The sequence below is a fragment of the Ambystoma mexicanum genome, chromosome 11 (assembly GCF_040938575.1).
Source record: "Ambystoma mexicanum isolate Mex_15411 chromosome 11, UKY_AmexF1_1, whole genome shotgun sequence".
In the NCBI taxonomy this organism is placed as follows: Eukaryota; Metazoa; Chordata; class Amphibia; order Caudata; family Ambystomatidae; genus Ambystoma; species Ambystoma mexicanum.
In genome coordinates, this window is record NC_090934.1 from 651,482,680 (window position 1) to 651,507,477 (window position 24,798).

The window sequence follows — 24,798 nt, forward strand, 5'->3', positions numbered from 1 at the left end:
GATGGTGTCACTAGGCATTATAAATAAGGGTCCCTGACAAGACTCTAGGACAGACCATCTTCCAGACTTCCTGCGCTGCATTCCGGTACCCGTCATCTTCCTGATCCAGACCCCAACTAGAAGGCCAAGCATTGCTGATCCTGCTCCAGCAAGGCCTCAAATTCTGAAAACCACTAATCTCCCATTAACCAGGAGAAAACTGTGGTACCTCTGGCATCCTGATCCAGCCTGGCTTGCTGCCACTCACTGCATGCTGCTGCCGCAATCCTACTACCCCGATGACATATTATCCAGTGACCAGAATTGCAACTCCAGAAGTGCTACCCGGTATCCAGACCCTGTCCAGCTGATCCTGTCCCGCTGATTTTGTCCGGCTGTCCTTTGTTAGACCAGAGCCGTGTGGTGACCAGAACGCGGACTGTCAAAAATCCTAACTAAAGTGGACTGGGAGTATGAATAGGAACCATAGAAAACCATAGTATACCTTGCCTTGTCCTTAGTTCCCCTCACTAAGTCATCCTATCCTTACCCTGATAACCTGTAGTACCGTCAGAATCATTCTTGCAACCCTGATTTCTAGTGCTAGCACCATCTCTTCAGTAATTGGTCTTGTAAATCCTAAGCCCTTAGTCCTATTTTGGGTGATCGGACTGGTTCCGCCAAGGTTGGGCACTGAGGTGCTAGGGTTGAATTTGCAAATCAACCCAGGAACTTACTGTGTCCCTCTTTGGTAGCCTAGCCTGAATGCTCTAGTGTAGAGTAAAACTATTCTTGTCAAAACTGATTTCTTTTCCTTTTTCGCACCTTCATTTTCTCAAAGTGCACCTTCTTCGACCTTGCATAACTCAATTTACCAGCTAGAGACCTAATTTCACTTCCATCTTGTAGCTATGATCTAAAAGGTACACCCCAACATAAAAACTGCACTCTAAAAAAAGTATTTCACCCGTTTTTATTAAAAACCCTATGGGTAATTTCAGGCGGGAATTGCAAAGTTTGCTAAATTTCCAACGTGTCATTTGCTGCAATCTGTTTTAAACCTGCCACTCAATTTCGACTGTCTGCTCTTGGTTATCCATGGTCTGTGATTGTTAGTACATTGTTGCTGTAGTGAGGAATAATATTTGTTTCAAGGTTTTTACACACATTCATTAATCCATTCATCCATTCATCCATTTCAAAGTGTCATTTTTAGCATTGCCTGGGTTTTAAATCCGTTTTTCTCCCTTGTTTGGAGAGGGAAGATGGGATTTAAATTCTGTTATCCATGCGTCATTCCTGGTTACCTGCTGCTTCCGTTTATCCACTCAGAATTGAATATTTGTGGTTTGAGGGTATATTGCAGGGGGAGGGGGAATTTCTCACTTGAGTGCCATCTTTCTTAAACTCTAAAAGTACTCCTATACCCTAGTGTTTTGTAGATGTGTCAATAAAAGGTTAAACTAAGTGCATTGCTTATATTCCTATTGTTATTATCCCCCCATTGGCGATTGCTGCCCCATATTAAAAATTGTATGATTTCTTTTGAATTTCAAACTAAATATTACATTTTATCAACCAGCCTGGTTCATGGTCAATAGTGACCCGGGGTATTTGAAAAGGGGGAGTGATATGAGTGGTGTACCATCTCAATATTGAATCCAACATAAAAACAAACATTTCAATTGTGCGCTGCATACTAGGCCGAGACTAAGGTGTGAGTCACCTGATTTAAATCCTTAACAGCGCAGGTTACTAGCAGGTAGATTGCTCAGCTGCAGTACCGCACCCATGGGTGACTCAAAATGGCCCTGGTCGTCTTTTGTAGCCATTTTCCATTTGTATTTATTTAATTTATATAGTGCAGCCAGGCGCAAGGCCAACCGGGAGCATATCTTGAGAATGTAAGTACAATACAGTAATGGTTACAGATTGGGAAAGAGGACGTATGAGAGTATATACATACAGTAGAGTTTCACAGAGTATGCAGGACGACGTTCAAGAATATTTACAGTTGCAGTATAGTTATACATAATGTGCAGTGTACAATATCTACAGTTTAGCAAAAATTAAATACAGATAACGGCAGTTGAGGAACCGAAAGCCGTCCAAGCAGAAATGAGTCGTTTAGACATCTGTGGTAACTAGCCACAATTTGGTTCTTTGTTTGAAAAGGGTAGGAGAAGAACAAGTTACTTATCAACTGTAACGTTCTTTCGACTGGATGTTCCTCCCACGTATTCCTCATCTTATGATAAATAGTTATCTCCAGCTTCGCTGCTTCGGAAAAAAAAATCCTCGGCAGAGGGTGCTATGCTCGAGGTCGTGGCGTCGATTGTCCCTCGACGTACTCCGTCGACGTCACCAATGGTATAAATAGCTCGAGCCGCGCCCATTGCTTCAGTTCTGATATATATATATATATATGGAACACCCAGGCGTGTCCCATGACCGATACATTCTTCGTGAGAGGAAAGTGTAAGAAAACAAACTGTACTGTGGGGTAGGATGGGAGGGTCGATGAGGAATACGTGGGAGGAACATCCAGTCGAAAGAACGTTACAGTTGGTAAGTAACTTGTTCTTCGAATGGATTGTGTCCTCCCACGTATTCCTCATCTTATGATAGGCTCCCATAGTAGTATCAATTTTTGGAGGCGGGAGTACTAATTTCAGTTTTCGTGGACAGAATGCAGAACTGCCTTTGCAAATAAACCCTCGTTAGAATGTTTAACAAAAGTATGCATTGTTTTCCAGGTTGCAGCTGCACAAATATCTGCTACCGGGACTCCCCTCTTTAGAGCCGCAGAAGTAGCCATTCCCCTTGTAGAATGGGCACGAAGCCCATCTGGTGGTTCTTTTCCCGCTAATCTGTAGCATTCAACTATGGCTAATATGATCCAGCGGGAAACGGTCTGTTTTGTTACAGATAAGCCTTTATGACCAGTATAACCCACAAACGGTTGGTCATCTTGTCTCAATTTAGCCATCCTTGAGATGTAAAAACTAAGAGCCCTTTTGGGATCTAATCTGTGTAATCTCTCCTCTTCTTTGCCCAGATGAGGAGGAGGATAAAAGGTTGGTAGTACTATTTTTTGTGACAAATGGAAGTCCAAGGCTACTTTTGGCAAGAACGAAGGTTTAACTTTAAGGAATACCTTATCTTTATAAAAAAAAAAGTATATGGTGGTTTGCATGAGAGAGCCTGAAGTTCGCTAACCCTGCGGGTTGATGATAGGGTCACAAGGAGGAGGACAGTTTTTAAAGTCAAAAGCCTCAAAGGACATGAGTACAGAGGCTCAAAAGGTATGCAAGTCAAGAATTTTAATACTAAATTTAAGTCCCAAGTTGGTACATGAAAAGGTACTGGAGGGCATACATTAGTAAGCCCCTTTAAGAATTGAATTAACGGTATTTTGAAATATGAAATCTCTCCCGAGGAGCGCTTGAAAATGGACAGCGCAGCAAGGTATCCTTTGATTGTTCCTATCTGGAGCCCCAGATTAGCTAGATGTAGTAGAAAAGAGTACCATTGGGGTGCCACACTGAAAAGGGTCCACATCCTTGTCTTTGCACCAGTTACTAAACCTGTTACAGCGACATCGGTACAAAGAGTTTGTTACTGGTCTTCTGGCCGAAAGCAAAATTTCCATTACGTCATCCGGAAGATCCTAATCCTTGTATCTCAACCTCTCAGAAACCAGGCATGAAGGTTGAGTGTCTTGACCTCTGGATGGAGAACCCGACCTTCCTCTTGCGAGAGAAGATCCTCTCTTTGTGGAAGACGTATTGGAGGGCAGATGGACATGTCTAGAAGGTCCAGGTACCACGTTCTCCTGGCCCAATCCGGGGCAATTAGGATCATGGTTTTCCTGAACTTTCTCAACCTCCCGATTACTTGAGGAATCATGGGGACTGGGGGAAAAGCGTACAGCAGTGGAAAATTCCACTCCACTACAAATGCGTCTCCCAGAGCTCCTCTTTGAGGAAATTCCCTTGAGCAGTACTGATCACACTTCCGGTTGATCGCGGTGGCAAACAGATCCACTTGAGAGGTTCCCCAAAGGGCGAAGATCTCCAGAAGGACTTCCTGAGCCAGCTCCCACTCGTGAGAGACCGTGCTCTGCCTGCTCAGAGCGTCTGCTGCCGTGTTCTTCTCTCCGGCTAGGTGAATTGCCGACAGAGATTCCTTCTCGTATTGCCCAGAAACAAAGCTGCATTGCTTCTCTGCACAGTGGCAGTGACCCTACACCTCTCTCTTGTTGAGATAGTACATGGCCACTGTATTGTCCATCATTATCAGGACATTCTTTCCCCGTACAGGGGGCAGAAGGCCTTCAGAGCTAGTCTGATTGCCATCAGCTCCAACAGGTTGATGTGTAGTTTGGACTCCGATGGAGACCAACGTCCGCTGATTGTCAGATCGTTGGTTTGTGCTTCCCACTCCGTGAGTGAGGCGTCCCTCACTACCGTTATCTCCAGCCATGGTTGCCAAAAAGACTCTCCCTTGAGAATGTTGTTGCAAGCCCACCATAGAAGATCCTGAGCAACTGCACTCGGGACTTGCAGAAGATCCGACACATTCCCTGAGAACTGGGACCACTGAGTTCTGAGTGCCCATTGAAGGTATCTCATTCTCAACCTGGCCTCTGGTACTAGGAAAATGCAGGATGCCATGAGGCCGAGCAACCTGAGAAAATCGAAGGCCGGTAGATGTTGGGCATTCTGAAACTTCGTTACCATCTGCTGGATGTGGAGAGCTCTCACTTCGGGAGGCGAGGCTTTTCCCGATGAAGTGTTCAAGACTGCTCCGATAAACTGGAGTTTCTGGGATTGTATCATGTGGGACTTCTTGAAATTGAGGGAGAAGCCCAGTTTGTGGAGGAAGTGGCAGGTGATCGAAAGATGTTCCTGAGTTTGTTCTGGAGAACTTGCTCTGATCAACCAGTTGTCCAGGTAGGGATATATGTGAATACCTTCTCTCCCGAGACTTGCTGCCACAACCGCCAACAGTTTGGTGAAAACCCTCGGGCGGAGGTCAACCCGAACGGCAGAACTCGAAACTGATGAGAATTGTCAATCGCGAACCTCAGGTACTTTCTGTGCTTTGGATGGATTGGCACATGAAAGTAAGCATCCTGAAGGTCTTATGATACCAACCAATCTTGGAGTTGGAGAGCTTGAAGGATCTGAGAAAGAGTCACAATCTTGAACGTGTCCTTCCTGAGGAACTTGTTCAAGTTTCTCAAGTCCAAGATGGGTCTCAGTCCTCTGTCCTTTTTTGGGATGAGAAAATATGGGGAGTACCAACCCCTGTTCCTCTCCGCTACAGGTACCAGTTCTATGGCACCTTTTTCTAGCAGGGTTAAAATTTCCTGCAACAGGAGCAGATCCGGAATCTTGGCGGAGTTGGCTCCCGGTGGATGATTCTGAGGCCTTTTTAGAAAGGGGAGACAGTAACCTTGGGCTACTGTTTCCAGTACCCAAGCATTTGAGGTAAAGCCCCGCCATTCCTTCAGATGTTGAGAGATTCTGCCTCCCACTGGTGTTTTGTGTAACAAGGTCTCAGAGGGATTTGGAGGTGGCTGCAGGAGTGGCTGAGGGTACAGATGCCGCTCCTGAGGCTGATTTTGCACCTCTTCCTCGTGCTCCACGAGGGAAGTTTCTTTTGCCCCTTTGAGAAGCCTATCCTCTTCCTCTACCAAAAGAGGAGTAGTATCGAAAAGAACGACCCCTCCAGGAAGATGAGCCGGAATAGGGTTTTAGAGGCTGGCGCAAAGAAAGTGATTTAGCTGCCGCTTTCGAGGTCTGAAGTTTTTCTAGGCTTTCATCAGCCTTTCTGCCAAAGTGCCTCGAGCCATCAAAGGGCATGTTGAGGAGTCTAGCTTGCACGTCCGGTGCAAATCCAGACTTCCTCAACGACGCAAATCTGCGTAGCACAACGCTTGCAGCCATGGATCTGCCGATACTATCAGCAGTATCCAGTCCAGACTGGAGGCATTCCCCCATTGCCTCCTTCCCATCTTTGACTATATTCAGGAAGCCTTCCCTTTTCTCGCCTTCTGGAATATGATCAGCCGCCGCCGAAATACAGTACCACAGGGTATGGGTAAACCTGGCTAGGGTACAGGTGACATTTGCCGACTTAAGTGCCATACTGCCCGACGTGAAAACTTTACGTGCCCAGGCATCAATTTTTGTATCCTCTCTATGTGGGGGGATAGTTGGATAAGCAGTTTGTTTTGAAGTAGATGCTGCCTGAATGACTAAACTCTCTGGAGTCGGATGTTTATTCAAATATTCAGGATCCGTTCCAGCTGGTCTATATTTTCTTGGAAAGGTGCTATCTGCAGCAGCAATAGTTTCTGGTTTCTTCCAGTTTTATTCCACAGTCCTTTGAAGGGCCCTGTGAAAAGGGAGAACAGGATCTTTCTGAAGTCCCTTGACGATTATATCCGTCATGTCATCTTGTTCAAAAATGGGTGAAGTATTACCCCAACCCATATATTCAACTACCCTGGTTATAAGACCCCGGTACCCAGCATCTGCATGCTCTGCAGGATCAGGTTTGGCGAACTCTAATTCTGGGGATGTGTCAACTCCACTGGCAGAATGTAGAGTATCACTCCGGTCTCTCATTCTAGATTCCTGGTCAATAGGTTCCTCAGGAACTTGTCTTGTACCATAAGTAACTCCCAAAGGAGTAACCTCGTCTTCTTCTGAAGCAGACTCTTCATAGATTGCTGACACAGATTTGAAAAAGTCTGACCTGGGCAAAGGAATGAATCTCCTTTCTTCCTCTTCCATCTGCTTCGAAGGAAATGGCGAATCCCTCGAAGTTTTCGAAGATGACTTCGATAATGGCATTGATGACGCATTTGGCTTTGGCGTCGAAATTATCGACGAAGTTGTCGAAGTATTCGACGACTTGTGTTTCTTGCACGGCACCGGAGAGGTGCTCGACTCTCGAAGAGTCTTCGACGGTTTTACGTCGACTTGAGGTTTTTTGTATTCCGACGCTACTGGTCTTAGCCATGGTAGCCTTGGACTTCCCTTTGTCATCCAATGGAGCGACTTTAGGGTTATGGCTTTTTCAAGGGTCTTTCGAGGGGGTCGGGTCCGCATTCTCGAAAACCTCCATCATCTTTTTGCAGAATTCTTCCCACTTACTGGGAGAAACCCATTTAGTCGGACAACTAATTTCTTCGGTTGACTCTGAAGAAGAAGATGAGGGAGATCTATGTCTCCTCTTCATTTTTTTTCCGATGACGACGAAGAGTGTCTGGATCTACTCCTAGATCGAGATCTCTTCGAGTGCCTATGGCGATCCGATTTCTTAGAATCCGTCGCTTTCTTGTGTCTTTTTGACGAAACCTTTTTTGAGGCCTCCCTCCCCACCAACAGTTCACCTCTCCTCTCACGAAGAGCTTTTTCGGTCATCGATTGGCAGGACCCGCAGTGGTCGGTTCAGTGACTGGAACCGAGACACCAGAGACAAATCCGGTGGGGATCGGTGATCAACATCTTAGATCCACAATCTGTACACTTTTTAAACCCAGTTCTGGGTGTCGAAGATGACAACATTCTTTCACAGAAAATAGAAGCGCACCGTTCTCGATAGCGAAGCGATCGGAAAAACGGAACTGAAGCAACGGGCGCGGCTCGAGCTATTTATACCATCAGTGACGTCGACAGAGTACGGAGTACATCGAGGGACAATCGACGCCACGACCTCGAGCATAGCGCCCTCTGCCGAGAATTTTTTTTCCGAAGCAGCGAAGCTGGAGATAATGATTTATCATAAGATGAGGAATACGTGGGAGGACACAATCCATTCGAATGTTCAGTTCTGATGTGTAATGGAATCGAATTCCATAGTGTGGAATCAAGGACCGGGAAGCTAGTTCCCCCAGCTTTCTGCAGTTTGAATCTGGGGATAGTCGAGCATTGTGCTTGCGCCGATCTAAGTATGCGAGTAGGCATGTAGTAAGAAGCAAGAGGAGAGGTAGGAAGGGGCCTGATTATTCAAACATTTATGCGTGAGGGTGAGATTTCAATGATATTCTTTGCGTTACTGAAAGCCAATGTAAACTTCTCCTAGTTTGAGATGTGTGAGGATCTGGTGATGTTGAGGGCGGCTCTAATGGCGTTATTTTGGGTAACCTGTAATTTGTTCAGGTTACGTTGACTGGTCCCTAGGTGTAAGGCATTACAATAGTCCAGTTTGGACATAGCCAATGTCTTAGCCAAGATAGTACAATTCTGAGTGGTGAGGAAAGGGTGGCATGCTGTAATAAAGCTTACATGTTTAAGCGGAGGCCGAGACAACTGCTTTAGTTTGTCTAATCAATGATAAAGTGGAGTCGACGTAGATTCCTAATGTTTTGGTGTCGGAGGAGACTAATAGAATTACCATCGATGTTGAAAGTTTTGAATGCAGGGTCAAGTTTATTCAGTCGTTGTTGGGAGCCCAGGATGAGGAGCTCTGTCTTGTACTCATTAAGACAGAGCTCATGCTCGGCCATCCAAGCTTGGATAACTTGATAAATGTCATTCAAGGCTTTTGCGTCAGCTATGTAGTCACCTGTGATTGGGACGAGTATCTGGGTGTCGTCAGCATAGTTGGTATATGTGACACCCAGATAATCAAGTACATCAAACAAAGGTTTAGTGAAGATGTTGAGTGTTGGTGAGGTGCACAAGCCCCGTGAAACCCCAAAAGGCACTGAGGTGGGTTTTGCTGAGGCGGTAGGTGAGAATACCCTCATCTGCCTGTTATCCAGGAAGGAGCTGATCCATTTGGTAGCTTTATCAGAAAAGTGGACAGCGGATTTCAAATGACGACAGAGGATTTGATGGTTGACAAGATCAAAAGCTGCCGAAAGGTCGAGGAGTAATAGTAGGGCCAATTTGCCGTTGTTTTTCAAATCCTCAATTTGTGTTTTGAGGTCTAATAAAGCTGTTTCCGTCCCATGCCTGGGATGGAAGCCAGATTGTCTTGTGTCTAGCAGGTTGTTTTCCAGGTATTTTTGGATCTGTAAATACGCTGCCCTGTCCAGAATTTTCATTAAGAATGGGACTGTAGTGATTGGCCTATAATTGGTGGGGATACTCGAGTCCAGAGACTGTTTTTTGAGCAATGGGATGACCCAGGCGTCGTTTGTTCGGGACAGTGCCCATGAGAAATGAGGCATTGATAAATGTGGTGATGAAGGGGGCAAGTTTGTGGGCAGATTCCTTGATAGGAGCGGGACAGGAGTCACCTTGACAGTTGGAAGGTTTCAATTTATTGATGATACTTTCTACCTCTGTAATCGTGAGTGGGGCAAAGCTAAAAGGAGTGTGCGTGAATACATTGTTTCTAGGTTTATTAGACGAGGGTTTGGTAAGGAGAGATGTTTGTAAGCAATTTTGCTTAGCGTTGATTTTAGATTGTAAGGTGGATATTTTGGTGAGGAGAGCTTTTTGAATTTTTACGCACCACATGCTATCCTTATTGCAAATATCAGGGCTAGAGGAGGGGGATTCTAGTTCCTTAAGGATTTTGAATAGCTCCGTGTTAGATTCAGCCCGTGTGATGCGTTGGTTGTAGGTCTCTTTTTTTAGCTTGTAGAATAGCTTCCTTGTAGTTCAGGGTTGCTAAAATGAGGATGTTTTTGTTAGTCTGAGAGGGAATGCTTTTCCAAAGTGCTTCTGCGCTCCGCTTCTCTTTACGAAGAGTTCTGGGATGGGGAGTGAACCAAGAATTGAGCCGAGACAACTGCGTTAGTTTGTCTAATCAATGATAAAGTGGAGTCGACGTAGATTCCTAATGTTTTGGTGTCGGAGGAGACTAACAGAATTACCATCGATGTTTAGGTTTCCTAGTTTTAAGCCGTGCTATGGTATCAATTGCTTTGAGCAATGTTTGATTGAATATGTCCATCAAGACCGTAGGGTCGTCAGATAAGAGAGCCTGATTATTTAGTATGGGCAGGATGAGAGAGAGAAGTTTGTCCTTGGTAATGTTTCTGGTGGGAATGGATGGTGCAATGTTAGGTTTAGTGCGAGGTTCATGGGCTGGAATGTTGAAGATGATGACGACGATGTGGTGGTCTGACCAGGCACAAGGGTTGTTAGCGATGATGTGCGTGTTGCAATTTAAGTCAGCGATACAATCGAGCGTCCTACCTTTGGAGTGGGTAGGTTCGAGGATGCGGTGCGAGAATCCTAAATTGGTGGCGATCTTACCAGCATGTGAGTCGTTAGGATGTAATAATCCAAGATTAAGATCACTAAGGAGTAAATCTTGGGAGTTGGGCTTAGTGTTGTGAGCCAAAATGGTTGCAATGTCATTAGAAAAAGTAGCGAGTGGACCCGTGGGTCTGTATATAAGGTGCATAGTATCTGTGCTGTTGAGAGATAGAAAAAGTTTAGCTGAGAGGTACTCAGCCGAGCTGAATTGTGTGTTGGGGATCTTATATTGATGTCGTCTCTGTGGATAAAAGCGACTCCACCTCCTTTGGAAAGGTTGGAATTGCGGTCGTTTCTGATAATGGAATATCCATTAGGGATGGCGAGTGCCAGTGAGAGGGCCTGAAGCTGGGTGCAACCACGTTTCCGTGATGGCAATAAAATCAAGGTTTTGTGTGGTGATAAGATCTGCGATGTCAAGGGCTTAGGCAGGGAGGGACCTAGCGTTGATGAGGGCACCCTTCACCTCATTTATAGGCAGGGTCTTAGTGTTGTCTGGTTGTACCTGACAACACTAAGTTTGCAAGTTCCTTCTGGGCTTTTCTTCTATCATTTAGAATTGATTTGAGTTCTTTTTGAGTTTTGCCTTTGGCGGGATTCAGCCCTGAAGCCCGCCCAGGCTGCCTGGGAAGGCAGGAAGTGAGAGAGGATCCCGAAACTTCACTGTCCTTTGTCTGTAGGTATGCCTGGCTGAAACCAGTTCTAAATGGTCAGCTGGCTGTCCTGGACGACAGCCAACCGCCAGGTGATTGACAGCTCTGAGAGTGTGAATTAATGGGTTCCAGCATATGAGGCAAAGATCGTGGGACCACAGAGTCGACCACTGGAGCAAGGAATCAGAAGCAGAAGACTAGCAGAGGCACCAGTAACACCTTCCAGGATCTTAGTAGCACCGGTGAAGTCCTGTAGCTGTGCTGACCCAGTTTTCAAATCGACAGGGAAGACCCGCAAAGGATGACTTCCTCCCTTAGGCTGGTGGGACTAACTAGCCTCTAGGCCTTCATTTTGGGCCATCCCCTGACATCCTGCGACTTTCCCGGGCTGCAGAACACCAAACCCGGGCTACCTGGACCATTATCAAGAGCATTGTTTTCCATAGATCGAATCTGGTTGAAACTTGGCATCAGCGTGGACCTACAGAAGCAGGAAATATTCACCAAAAGTCCCCCAATTAGAGTTCAGGACCGAGTAATCAAAGATAATCCAACCAGTAATAGTAGTTTCTTCTTGGTGCTGAGAAAAAGGAGCCAAAATCACCAACAGCCACTGATGTGTGCTGAACCCATTGCTGCCGACCTCTTCTCCCGTGTGCTTCTGCAGAAGCACGCCAGAGCCTACCCCCCCTTTCATCACCACGACCGAGGAGCAGGATGTCTTCCATGTCGGCCCCGAGAATCCTCTATTCAGGTGGGATCCCAACCCTGGTGGTGGTCAAGCAAGGGAGGATCACCTGGGTAGGGGAGGCCGTGGTTGCCCTCAGGTAAATAACCCTATGAGAGACGCTGTTTTCCAACGGGACAAAAGGTGAAGCGATCCCAGAAGCCTTTATGGGTTATGCAGGTCCCATTATCCCTAACCCAAGGGAGAAACCAACCGATTATCCTAGAACAACCCAGGGGAAAGCAAGGTAAGTCAAAGACGATCTCAATTCCAACGCTTCTTTGTCTTTCCCCAGTTCAGATCATGGGAAGTGTTATACAGGTCCGTGCTTGCATGTTCGGGTGGGTAACATAGGGTGTCATTTTATAAAAAGAGAATCACCTTTTGTCTACCAAACTAGGGCCTGGGATCTCCCCCTATCCTTTACCAATCACCTTGTAATAATATAGCCTGTAAAGGAATTCCCATCTCACCCCATCTCCACCTCCATTTCCGACAAATACTGAGACGAGGAGGAGGCAACTAAGCTCAGTAAAGATTACCTATAGGAACAACATGGGGAAAATAAGGGACGCCTACCCTAGAAAGAACTCAAATTGTCCCACTAAAAAAGTCAGGCAGGGTCAGGCATTTAATAGTGACCATTCGTACTTGACTGGGTTTTTCACTATAAAAAAAAGTTGTCTTACAGAGATGGCTGAACGAGTTGGGGAGGCATACTGGACCAGAGAAGCTACGAAGCTGGAAACTGCAGGTAGAAGGATCTGGAGGAGCATAGCGGTCTGCAACATTGGCCCGGTGTTCGAGAAGGGCTGCAGCATGGCTGGGGAGCCGTTACTCCTGAGGCAGATGGGACCCTGCTGGCAGTGTCCAGGCAATTGCTCGTTTGTCTGGGCCGTGTGCCGGGCCCAAGGCGCAGGTGGCAAGACCCTGACCTCGACCCAAAGCATCTCGGAGGGAACACTTGCCAGCGCTACGCTACCCGGTGAGTTTTGTATGAGAGGGGGAGAGTGTTGGGTGTTCTGACCCACGTTTGGACTATTATGCTACAACATTTGGTGCTGTGGGCTTAGGAAATCCAAGATGGCCGAAAAAGGCCACATGTGCGCCAGAATCTATGAAAACCGCGCAGTTTGTGCGCACACCAAAATGGTCGCCTGACTTGCCACACCCCGGTGCGGGTGTGCTGGGTCAGAAGAGCCATGAGTGAAATGGGTGCCAAAGAGAAAAACAGCAGTGCCTGTTCGCTAGAAAGCACTTTAAAAATCACCCTTTGTTTCTCTGAAGGCAAGCTCAGAATGCCCATTTCAAACATTGAGGAATATCCAACAATCTCACTGAACACCAGCAAACATTTGACAGAATAAAGTCTTGTGGGCATACAAAATCTGGAAAGAGGATGAGCCTAAAATAATGTTCATAGCAAAACTGGCTGAGCTGTGGATTTCAGAAGTTTAAGTAAATTTGGACCGAAAGACACTAAAAATCTAAATGTTTAAAAGAAATGAGTGACCTACTTTTGAGTGTCACATAGGTTTCAATTGTTTAAATGTCAGTTTTAAACTTATAATCAGCATTCTAGCTGCATGTGTAAAAATTGTTAGTTTATTTGAATGCAGAACACTGGGTAACTAGAAGTGACATTAGCTGGGGCCTGGCTTAAGGAACTGAATTCTACCTGACATCTACCCCCACAGGAGTTAAAACCTGCTCAGCCACTCTTCCCCTTGCCAAAAGGAGTTGCCACCTCTCTGATTAGATTAGGGGTGGAGCAGCTACAGGGAGTTGAACAAAGGCCTGTCCTGGGCCCAGGCAGAGGGTTTATTGGGGGGAGGCCATAATGGCTTCCTCTTGAACAATGGGCCTTCCAGGGCCCAGGCAGATGGTTTATTAGGGGGACCGTAAAATAGCTTCCCTCTTGGCAGAAGCTGGGAGGGGGAGGGTCTCTGAGCTTGGCAGAAACTGGATAAACTGGTTTCTACACCATGTGACCTGGGAAACCACACCCCTTTGGGGCCAGAACATAAATCTAAAAAGATGGATCATTCATAGAGCGGACTTGTGAAAATGTTATAAGTGATATCATTATTCTTGTGATTTTTCTGTGCACATTTGAAGACGTGTTAGGACCCGGTGGTATGTTCAGGGGGGTTTTTAGCGGAAAAGAGGATATTACTCTAAATGTATGTATGTTAAAAATCTGACACTCCACCACCTAATGCCCACATGCTTTGCGAACATTGGTGTAAATGCGGGGACAAATCCAATATTGTTAACCCGACCAAAAAGTGAAATATGTTGCCATTTTTGAACCCAAGCCCCAGGAAGAGCAGAGTTTGAACAGGGTATACCTCATGTGATATGTGCATGTAATTTCAAACCACTGTATCTATGAAATATGTCTTTAGGTCAAATATAGATTGTGTGTAATTTGACAGGGGAGTGTCCTTTCTGCAAGCCATTAAATGACATCGCTCTGACACTCCACTTCTTTTCCCCAATCAAGAGAGAAAGGAAAGCTTGACCAATGGGCAGTTGAGAAAGGGGCTGGCTAGTGATGCTGCACACACACCCACTTTCAAAAGACATAAAAAGAGCCACTGGAAGGTAGAGAGGGGATTCTATTCCACCTGCTGCGGGACGCTCTGCCGGGAAAATCCATACTTTACCTCCATCAACCTCCAGAGAGCCCACATAGAGACTTCAATCTATCCACCTTCAGAGACCAAGACTTTACTTCAGAATTTGTAGCAGAGAGGTCAACTACAAGCTAAATCCCTCTTTAGACTCTTGCCATTTGCCAGAGAGCAGTGTCGTATCCAGAGAGACCCCAGCTGAACCGGAGACCGCTGTATCCGGACCCACAGACCTGATCAGAACCAGAGACCCAGACCAGCAGAGTAGAGCTGACCCAGACGCTGTGCGCAGAAACCGTCCGTGGCGAGTGAAGAAAACCTGTTGACCAGATCCGTGGCGAGGCCCATTCCTTTTAAAATTATATTGCGAGTACCTAGCAGAACTGTGCAGAACCAACCTCTTAGTTAAAATAATATAATTCAATCTATTTTAATCTAACCAGAACTGCCTCCTAACTGTCACCTGTCATTTGCAAAGCTGTCACTTGTCATTTTCTAGCTGCAAGCTGTAACCTGTCGCTTTGAACCTTTAAAATTTCAAATCCGAAAAACCACCTTTATTTAATCGTCCGTATCTCTGGAACCATTTGGGCTAGGAACTTGGTTTAACTTTCCTCTGAAAGCTTAGAATCCCAGCTATTCAACAAGCTTAGAACCGACTCCTACTTCTCATACTTTTGCCGTAATCACGATTCTCGCACTCGCGAATTTTACCGCGATTTGCAATTTGGTTAAAAATCCAGCCACGTGTGAAAACAGCAGCTTCATTGCTTTCCTTTGCCAAAAAATCGTTTAACCTGCTAGTTACTCCTAGATCCTTGCTAAAGTGAGCCTGAACTGATCCCAAGTATATTTCACTCACCCTGAACCTCCTAAAGGGAATTAAAACCATTTTCAGCATATTTCTCACTGCATTGTCACCATATTCAAAGCATTTTGCCTGTGTTTCAAAACTCCTATCTGTTGTATAAGCTGCTGGGGGGGGGAATTGAACTGAATTCTATTTGATTGCATTCCTAAGAACTGTGTCATCTTCATCTTCTTACAGTGCATAAAAGGGGGGGTGAATTGTCCAAGAAAGTGATTACATTGTCTTTTGCTGAAATCCTATCAAGTTATTTTCTGTACTGCATTTCATTCCACATTGCATCCATTTGAAACAATTAAAGTATTGTTGCTATCGTATACATCCTATAACCACTCATCATTGATTATAAAGAAGTGTGCTAGTGCCGGACTATCCATTATTGATTACTGCTCAGATTAAGTGTGATATTCAATTATTAATTTATTATAAAGTGTGATATATATATATATATATATATATATATATATATATTGTTTAAATTATCAAATAAACCGTTTAAACTTGCAAAAACTACTTCGTGGCTCAGTGGGGTCAGGGGGATTCCAAGAGAGGGGTGTTATATAGGGGTAGTCATCCAGAACGCATGAACTGGACGTAAAGATATATCAATAAGGGTTTCCATTCACTATCCCAGACTAGGCATTGACTTAGCTGTAGTGTTGAATTGAATCCTCTTACAAGAGAAACTTGGGAGCATGCATGTGGGTTGCTGGAGCGGAGAAGGGAGGAAAAAGCAAGATTTGTAAAAGCGGCACGAATCAAAGCAAGAAAGAAGGAAAAAGAGCGCTAGCAGCGCAGAAGGAAGAAAAGGTACCTTACCGGCGCAGAAGTAAAAGTGAAGTCCACAGTAAAAGGAAAGGGTGCAAGCGACCCGGAAAAAAGGAAACAAGTGCAGCTGTGCACGGAAGAGTGGGAGAAGTGTTCAAGAGGCATGATAGGAAAAAGACAGTGCAAGGGTGCACGTCAAAGTGAAAGGAATACATGAGTGGTGTGGGAAGCACGTGATAAAAAGTACCAAGCAAAGCAATAGTAAGAAGTAATGAGAGGGGCAAAGGATCAGAGTGGTGACGCTAGGAAAAGCAAAGAGCCTGGCATTTTTGAAAGCCTCCTATTCTACCCCATTAGAGGATCGTATATAAGAAAGACTGTATATAAGGAAAAGTTAGAGCCTGACCAACTGAACTTGTTTGGAACTAGAGGGGCCTAAGCTTGGGAAAGGGTACCCTAAGAGGCCCAACCAAGTTGGAGATTTATTCATTTTCTTTATAGTGTTGAAAGGATTGGAGAGTGGGGAAGGGAAACCCAAGAAGTTTCAAAAGGAATGTTGTTCCATTTATTTTGTGGTGTTTGGAACTTGAATAAGTTGAAGCTTGGGGAAGGCAACCGTGAGGTACTCGAAGACACTGAAGGTATTTGAAATCACTGCAAGGGCCCTGTGGAGAAGGTCTTACGAACAGACCTGTTGATTGAACTCATTTTTGTGACATTGACCAAACTGCACCTGGTGAGAAGACCGCCTGAAACCAACTTTGGTTTCCCACTTTTTGTCGACTCACTATTTTCCTTTTTAAAGACATCCAATCGCATTATTTGTAAAGAGTGAGGGCAAACATAGGTTTAGACACAGCCAGACCTTTATTTTGGACTATTAGACAGCGACGGCCATTAGAAACATGAGTTAAGGGAACCATCCCTTTAGAGTTGGGGCCAGTCAGGTATTACACCAACCAAGGAACCTTAGTAAATGAAGGTTTTAAAAACGACCATCTTTGAGTCTCTCTTGATACCATGCCTGTCTCAAAATATGTAAAGCAGAGGAGAGGTTACTCACCTACATTGTTCTTTTTATAGCTTGATTCCATTTCTAATTGAATGTTAGTTGCATTTTAGATTTGCTTGCGCGTATATATAAATATATATTTAATAGAACAGTGAGTGTTTTCTTGGGTCTGCTCTACAGTTCATATAACTCCCTCTTAAGATAAGCCTGGCTGCTCAGCCACTATACCGATTTATGTAGTACAGGCCTATATTAAGAGTTGGGTCCCCAAGTTTTATGAAGTCCCACACCAGTTGGACTTTAGAAAAACGTACCCAACATATGCGCAGGGGAACGTTGCAGGACTTGGCACATGCTCTGATATTCTTCTCCATTGTCAGGTCTCTCGTTCTGGCTTTTCTTCAAAGTCTCATTCTCGGCTTCCCCTCGGCTGCAGCAGTCTGTGGACGTGGGCAACAGGGATCTTCTTGTGACCCCAGCTGTGGTGGTGTCTGTGCTGTGCAGAGGGCGTTTCACCCACCAAGAGACCATCGTGGTCACGCCACCATCGGCTCCTGGATACTTCTCGGGCAGCGTTTTCCCAGTTGCCGTTCTTGCTGGCGTCTTACTGTAGGGTTCCTAGTCAATTCGAAAGTTGCAAGCTGTGGCTTGGCTCTACTCCACCAAGGCACGATCTCGTCAGGGGATTGCCCTGTATACCATACTTTGTCTTCCTCCACTCGTTTTAAAGAGACATCTTTTCTGATATTCACTTCAGCATTGCCTGCAGCTAGATAAAAAGATGTTACATTCTTCTTCTCAGCAGGCATGTTGGGCAATCTAGGGAGTTGATCATAGGAATGTAAGTCTTTGTTCCCTAAGGGGAGTCACTCCCTGTGAGGGTTCCACCTGCCCATTCCCCTTAGTGAGGGTATGGCAGAGCAGGCTCACCTCCCTAGCATCAAAGGGGAGGGCTCCATTTGGGAGTGAAGGGACTAATACAGTCGATTCATCACAGCTACCACAGAAACCACAATCATATGTCCCTTGCACATACCCTACACTTGTCTGTATGGGCAAGAATCGATTTTTCATTGGTCATCATTTCAAAAACTGATATCCACCTCTGGCCAATGTTTCTGGGGGTATGGAGGACACTTGCTTCCCCTCTAGGATAGAAAATTAGGAGCCATAGTTCATATGACTCTAATCTGCCTGTTGCTTTGACCAAAACACACAAAAAAACGTCTTGGTATAATTGTAAAAGATATTGCAAGATTGAATTACCAACTTGGATTATTTGAAGCTAAATAACAAATGGGAGCCGTTCACTGAAAACAATGTTAGCCTTTTAGTTGGCATACACAGTTTACTTTAAAATTCATGGTTATAGGTGTCAATCCTGTTAAAATATACAACACATTCCGAAGGAAATTAACTTAAAAAATAATTTGAATGAGAAACAAATGAAACGCCAAGATATCGTTAGCCACTTCCCCTAAAAGCTTTATTTACTCCCTAAGGGGTGCTGTGCAAGTGTCATGCAGGAAAGGGCTTTGTAGGGCAGAGGTATTGGACCAGAGCCAAAAGGCTATAAGGAGTAGATTTCTCCAAAATCTCTAATACAATTACATTTTGTTATAAATATTGCCCTTTGCAGTACAGCCATCGCTCCAGCTGTCCTGTACGACAGTTGCACCAAAACTGGTAATTATGCAGATTAGAGTATCCAATCAGTTCCTTGGTGGAAATAATAGCAGGCTCTTCATTGATGCTTTTTATGAGGAATCTGTTGCACGAATCTGGTGGTGGGATGTTAAAACAAATCTGTTCATTCCAACACATCTACTCCTATAAATACATGCATTTTATTTTGTATACATTAATCTGAGTTATGAATTAAAACTACTTTTCTTTCTGAAATCTCGTTATTTGTGGATCCTTTAAAATAACAGATTAAAATGACTGGAAGATTCTCGGTATCAAGCTCCATTTTCACTGGTATTCCATTTTGTAGTTTTAGTACTTTACTTTCCTGTTTTTTGTTAGCCTAAATGGAGGCAATATAAGTACCTTCTAAAATCTTTTTGAGCAATGGCACCATTTCAAAATCCATTTGAATGTGTTTACAATGTAACGTTCTTTATTGTACCTTGGCAGTAGCGTTGGCCCTTACTTCTGGACTACTGCTGATGTCCACTGTCTCATACACATGTTCATACACCTGTAAAAGAAGCATTTAAAAGGTCAGATATCCATTCTTTTTTAAAGGTTTGCTTTTACAAATATAAAAGAAAGAATAATTCAAAACGAGGTTTCGGTTGAATTTAGAACCCATGAGAGCAAAGTGCGAGTTTTGAAAGTCCATTCCAGGATAAAAGAGCACAGAGACCGGAACGAGCAAAAACACACATTTACATAACCATCCACCTGAACCAAGCCCATTTGATGATGCGATTGAGGCGGCAAGCACATGTCTGGAATTGATGTGGACACCCACGTTCAATGAAGGAATGCGTGGAATTTTGGAGCCAGACTATTGTTATGGCAGGAACCCGACTGATATGCAAATGTAACTTCTGAGTTGAAACTAGATAGAATATATATATATTCTATTTTTTTTTTATTATAAAGCGCACTTGCAGCCCAGAGGCATCGAGGCGCTGTTACAAGAATGAGTCTTCGTTACAAGGAACATGCATTGCTATCTGTTACAGTCAGTGTAGAAGGATTACGATGCACAAGTATTTAACAGTTTATTTATATTTTGCGCCAAACCCTGGGGTATCAGGGTGCATTGGAATCAAGAAATAATACTGCTTAGTTGCACATCAGAGGACAATACAAAATCAAGAATGTGCAAATACATCATGCATAAAAGGAGTTACAAGTACAGCATATATAAAAGGGGGATTTACAGGCCATCAGCAAGGGGCTATACAGATAAGGGCATCATTCAACAGGACATTCTGAAAACTATTTACAGTGCAGAAATGTATGGAACAGAGACATTACAGTATTGTGGTTCCAAGAAGCAAAACCACAGTTGCATTAAGCAATTGAGAACAGTGAGAGCTCAGTCATGGGAGAGATCACCACCAAATAGAAAAGGCCCTTCTCAGACTTGGCTTGTAGAATCACTTAGCAATTTGACTACAAGTATCCCATTCCAAGCGCTTTCAACTGTTTGTAAAAGTGGATGGGCGGGGCATCCTGTACTGCCCAGCCCCCTACCTTCTTTTCCAATTGGGCTTCTCTTTTTGCACGATTTGTTTTGTTGCTTTTAACTATACCCCATTCAAATGTGCACCGGGATGTGCAGTGATAAAAAGATACGTCATTTCTTTGAAGGGAAGCATCAAAAGTAGGTAGCTAACGATTTGAGCCACCAGACAAAACTAGGGCCGAAGGAGCTCTTAGAAGAGAAAAACACATCCATATTAAGCAATCAAGGTCAATCTTGAACACATTTCACTCGCACATAATTCAAAGCATTTTCAACAATTCTAATTCCAGCCAGAAATCAAAATCTTAGATTCCATTGTGTTAAGCATACTGGCCTAAACACAGACAACTCCTTCAATGCTGTAAACCTATCATAATACTCTGGTCATGTTACTGACCCCCTTTAGACCAGGACACCATTTTCCCTGGGCACCGAAGACCAGAACATTCCACATAAATATGGCTTTCATACTAATCTCCTTTAAAAAAACGATTAGCAGCACTATTTACTTTGTTATTGTGGCAGTATAGCATCTGGTGAGGGCAGGATAGCCCAAGCTTTTTGGATTTTTATTATCATAAAACAAGGCGGGTAATTCCGTTTCTGAAAGGACGACTGCTAAATAGAACCCGTTCAGAACACACCACAGTACAATTATAGTGCGCAAAGGTGCCTTCCTTTAACCAGTAATCAAATTGACAGTGGGAGCTCTGCAGTGGCACAGTGCGAGCTCTGCAGTGGCACAGTGCAGATTCAAAGGTCACCCGAACATCCCTGACAACAGCTGCGACAGGGCCCTGCAAGCCAGAGATAGCATTTTAACTGTCTGCACCTCTGCACCAAGTTTTGTATGACTTAGAAAGTATGGAGCCAGGTAAATCTTTAAATAAGCCATGCCAGTGGTGTGGCATTTTGACAGCTAAAGACACACGCTATAGTGCCACATCAATTTGATATTACTTTAGTGTGATCTCTTTGAGTAGGGCTTAACTGGGACAAGACGGATCAGTGTGAGGCTGACTGTCTCCACAGCTGCTAGGTGGAACAAAAGCCAGAACGCTGCATCCTTCGATTCACCAGCAAGAAGGTTAAATCCTCACACAGGGACTAGAAACCTCCTCAGGAGGCTCCTGGGAATGGTGCATCAGAGGCAGCACTAATGACTGGAATGCCTTTTGACACTAGCGGGCATGGGAAGGAGCAGGCTAGAGTAGCCAAAGAGAGAAGGTCGGCCTGGACAAGGGTCCCGCCATTTTGCGTTTTGTTAGGGGGCATCCTTTTCCTGCAAGCATGGTACTCTGGGTGTGAGGTCAGAAGGCAAAGGGCACTTGCTACAACAAAAGGAAGTCGAGCCCTTAGAGCAGGCTTGCATGCATTTGACCAATCACCCAAACATGTTGCCTTTTAAAGGAGAGGGGTCTTCCCTCATTCTTCGATTCATCCTTTGGCTTCAACAAAAGGACATGAAGTCATCTGTACCTCTGTTGGAGAGATATGTTGTGGAGAACAGAAGGCATCCAAGGCAGAGGAGAGCTCTGCCCGCTAACCATCCCCAGGGAAACGTGGGCGTGAATGTAGTTGGACCAAGGCCTCGCTGTTGGTCACTGGAGGTAAACTAACCCCTGCAAGTAACAGCCAGGCTCCCTGGATTGGGAGTAAAACAGAGGGCCTTACCATGTCATGGAGCCTCTGGATTCGACCTCCCAGAAACTGCAGAACCAAAAAAGTGCCCCCAGGTTTCCACTAGATTTATGAACTGCCTTGACACAGGTTTCTGCACCTTCAACACTATCCAAGTTGCTGCAAGGGAACCTTAACTCAACCGTCTCTGCATCTCAGAGTTTGCTCAACACCGAAGCTCTGTGGTCTCTGCATCCAAGTCCAGTTTAGTCTGCAAGTGTTTGCAATTCAACACCAATGCATGTACACAAACGCCTAAGAGCTCCAAGCAGACACCACTGCTGTGCCCCAATGTGTTTGAGCCAGTGATGCCCGCTAGCCGTCAATTGTGACTCTGTCCTAGAGGTCAGTCTTCCAGCGCCACTGACCCCACACCACCCACCATTCCCTGCACCCTAAAAGTGCTGGGACACCTGGTTGATACAGAGAAGCCATAAAGACAAGAAAAAAAAAAAGGTACTGTGAGGAGGCCTTGGTCCCCTAGTCCACCTTTGGGACCATATTGATTAAGCCTTTTTCTTCTAAGACATTCTTGAACACTGGCAATTAAGGGCTGGAACATCTGGGTGAAACTCTACAAGTTTATGCATTTTCTTTGTTTTCTTTACAGGAGCGTGTTTTCTCTAGTGTTTTTAGTTGACTGAATTTTGTTTGATTAAACGCATCTATCCATAGAGAACCTTGAGTGAACTTTTTTCTTTTACTTTGGGACCATTATAGAAGTGGTTTGGGTTGCTACTGCTCTTTGTGAAGGATGTATACCATTCAGGCTGTGCCAGTTTCGCCTTTAAGATTGGCATGGCTGGGGGTGTGGTAAGCTGCCATGGAGTGAAGACGGCCTGAAAGAAGCTCCTGCTGGATCAGTTAAAATCTGTGGCTAAAAGCACTGATTTTTTTACCAGTTGCAGACAACTTGATATGCAGGAATGCAGCGCAGCATGTGGGGCAGGTGACATATTGGATTGAGCTGTGAGGAGTATCAGACAAGTGTCCAGGTGCGGAGAGAGCTGTTCTGGCGTTGCACCAATTATGGAAAATGGCGATCGATGAGAAGATAAGCTGAGGAGCGCCGAGGCGATCACGGGAAGTCTCCCGACAACGTGAAAGTGTGGAAGAAAGATTTGTAACAAGACTCCACTTACAGCGTTGCTTCGAGTGGCCCCGACGGAGTTCTGGAAGAGGTGAAACGGCTGGGTGGCGAAACAGCGTGGGTGGCGTTTCCCGTCGAGGGATGGGAAGCAGACACTGAAGAGCGGACGGATCGGGAGAGCATCCCGTTCGGGAATCATTCCCCCCCACCCCCCCCTCTGCTCCTCCCCAACGTTAGCACGATGCCCTCCCCCACTCCCTGACATTCCAAGTGTGAGCAAGCTACATACTGCTGAAAGAGCGGGACAGCAGAAAGGGGGTGAGAGGAATGGTATTGCCTGCAGTATTAGTTTGAGAGTTAAAAGGATCAGTGTGCATGGCATAATAGCCCACGTCAGCAACTAGCAGACACCCAGCAAGGAAGTTGGACAGCGAGAGATAACAACACCAAGTGTGAATTGAGAATATACGAAACGCTGAAGGCTGCAGGGCAGAAATACTAAGACACTGACGGCACATAAAGCTGGTAAAGGTAAAGAAAAACAGTCCACTCTTGAATCCTTTACTTGAAGTGCAACAGTAAGCAGCCAAAATATGGAAAATGGCTAAAGTGCACAATCTACCCAAGCAGATGGAGAAAAACAGATCCTGGCTGCCATTACTGCGCTGCAGACTGCACTAGAGACTAAGATAGAAGCAGTGGGGATAGACGTGAATCTACTGCGCCAAGATGTGCGTGCGCTGTCGGAGTGAACAAGTACTGTGGAAAAAAAAAGTGGAAGAAAATTGCACGACCATAAGTAAAACACAAACAGAAGTCAATGTACTAAAACAGGTGAAGTTGCTGGAAGAAAGAGCAGAGGATGCGGCAGGAATGGCTCGAAGAAATAATATAAGGTTGATTGGACTGCCTGAAGGGAGCCAAAGACTTAAAGAAAATTATTGCTACAAGAGGGTAGGCCATGGCAATGTGACACATGGGTTCACAGTAGAGAGGGCACACAGAGCCCTAACAAAGAAACCTCCTCCAGACACACCCCCAAGGCCTATCATAGCAAAGTGTCTCAACTATAAAGATAGATAAAAGATATTAGTATTCTGTAGGAATGGTGGAGTCATGCAGAGAGCATCATCGAGATTAGCGGTTTATCCAGACTATACGTTCCAGGTACAGAGACGTAGGGCTCAGTTCAGACCCACTAAAGAAAGGCTGAGAAAAGCAAGACTCAAGTACATGGTCATTTACCCAGCAAGACTTAAAATCCTACAAAATGGACGTTCGTTGCTTTTTGACAGCCAGAAGAAACCAAGAATGGTTAGACAAAGAAAGGTTGGCGACAATGCCAGAAGGCCGTGCAGAATGAAAGGTGGGATGGATTTAAGACTACAAAGAACTATGTTGGCTTGTAAGCAGACCACTACTTCACAAGGTTTCATGACTTATTTGTAAAGTACCCGCTTGCCACATCTCAGCTGGAAACTGGCACGAACATGTTGAAATTCTCACTTGTCAGAGCTTTTGTCACACATCAACAGTAGGTAGCAGGACAAACCACATGTCGGGTCATAGAAACAGATTCAAAAAATGGGCTCCTGGTTATGGACCTATTCTACCCAGGAGGGTTACTTTAAGACAAAAATTACAATTGAATAGGTACAAAGAAGAGTGCTCTAATGAAAACGCACTGTTTCACCCCTTATTACCCTCTGCATTAAAGGAGAAAAAGAAAGAAACTCACTTTTTTTGTTGTTTGGAGAAAATAATAGTTTGTTTATCTATGCAGTTGTAAAAATCAACATAGAGTGAACAGTTCTCCAAACAACATAACATCACACGGTTTAATGAAACCAACCGTACAGGCTTATAGGATATATTTACAAACACATGGGGTCACATAGTTTGACACAACAGTCGTGTAAGTAACGCAAACTCAATCAAAATACATAGT

At 44.8% G+C, this 24,798-nt stretch overlaps 1 protein-coding gene across 4 annotated transcripts in view; it reads right to left on the reverse strand.

The window, feature by feature from the left end:
* LIN7C (lin-7 homolog C, crumbs cell polarity complex component) overlaps positions 1 to 24,798 on the reverse strand; it is a 387,889-nt gene that overhangs the window by 163,265 nt on the left and 199,826 nt on the right. For all 4 annotated transcript variants that reach the window (XM_069623512.1, XM_069623513.1, XM_069623511.1 and 1 more), the window contains exon 3: positions 19,007 to 19,078. In XM_069623512.1, the coding sequence (XP_069479613.1) occupies positions 19,007 to 19,078 (72 nt within the window). The remainder of the gene's footprint in view (positions 1 to 19,006; positions 19,079 to 24,798) is intronic.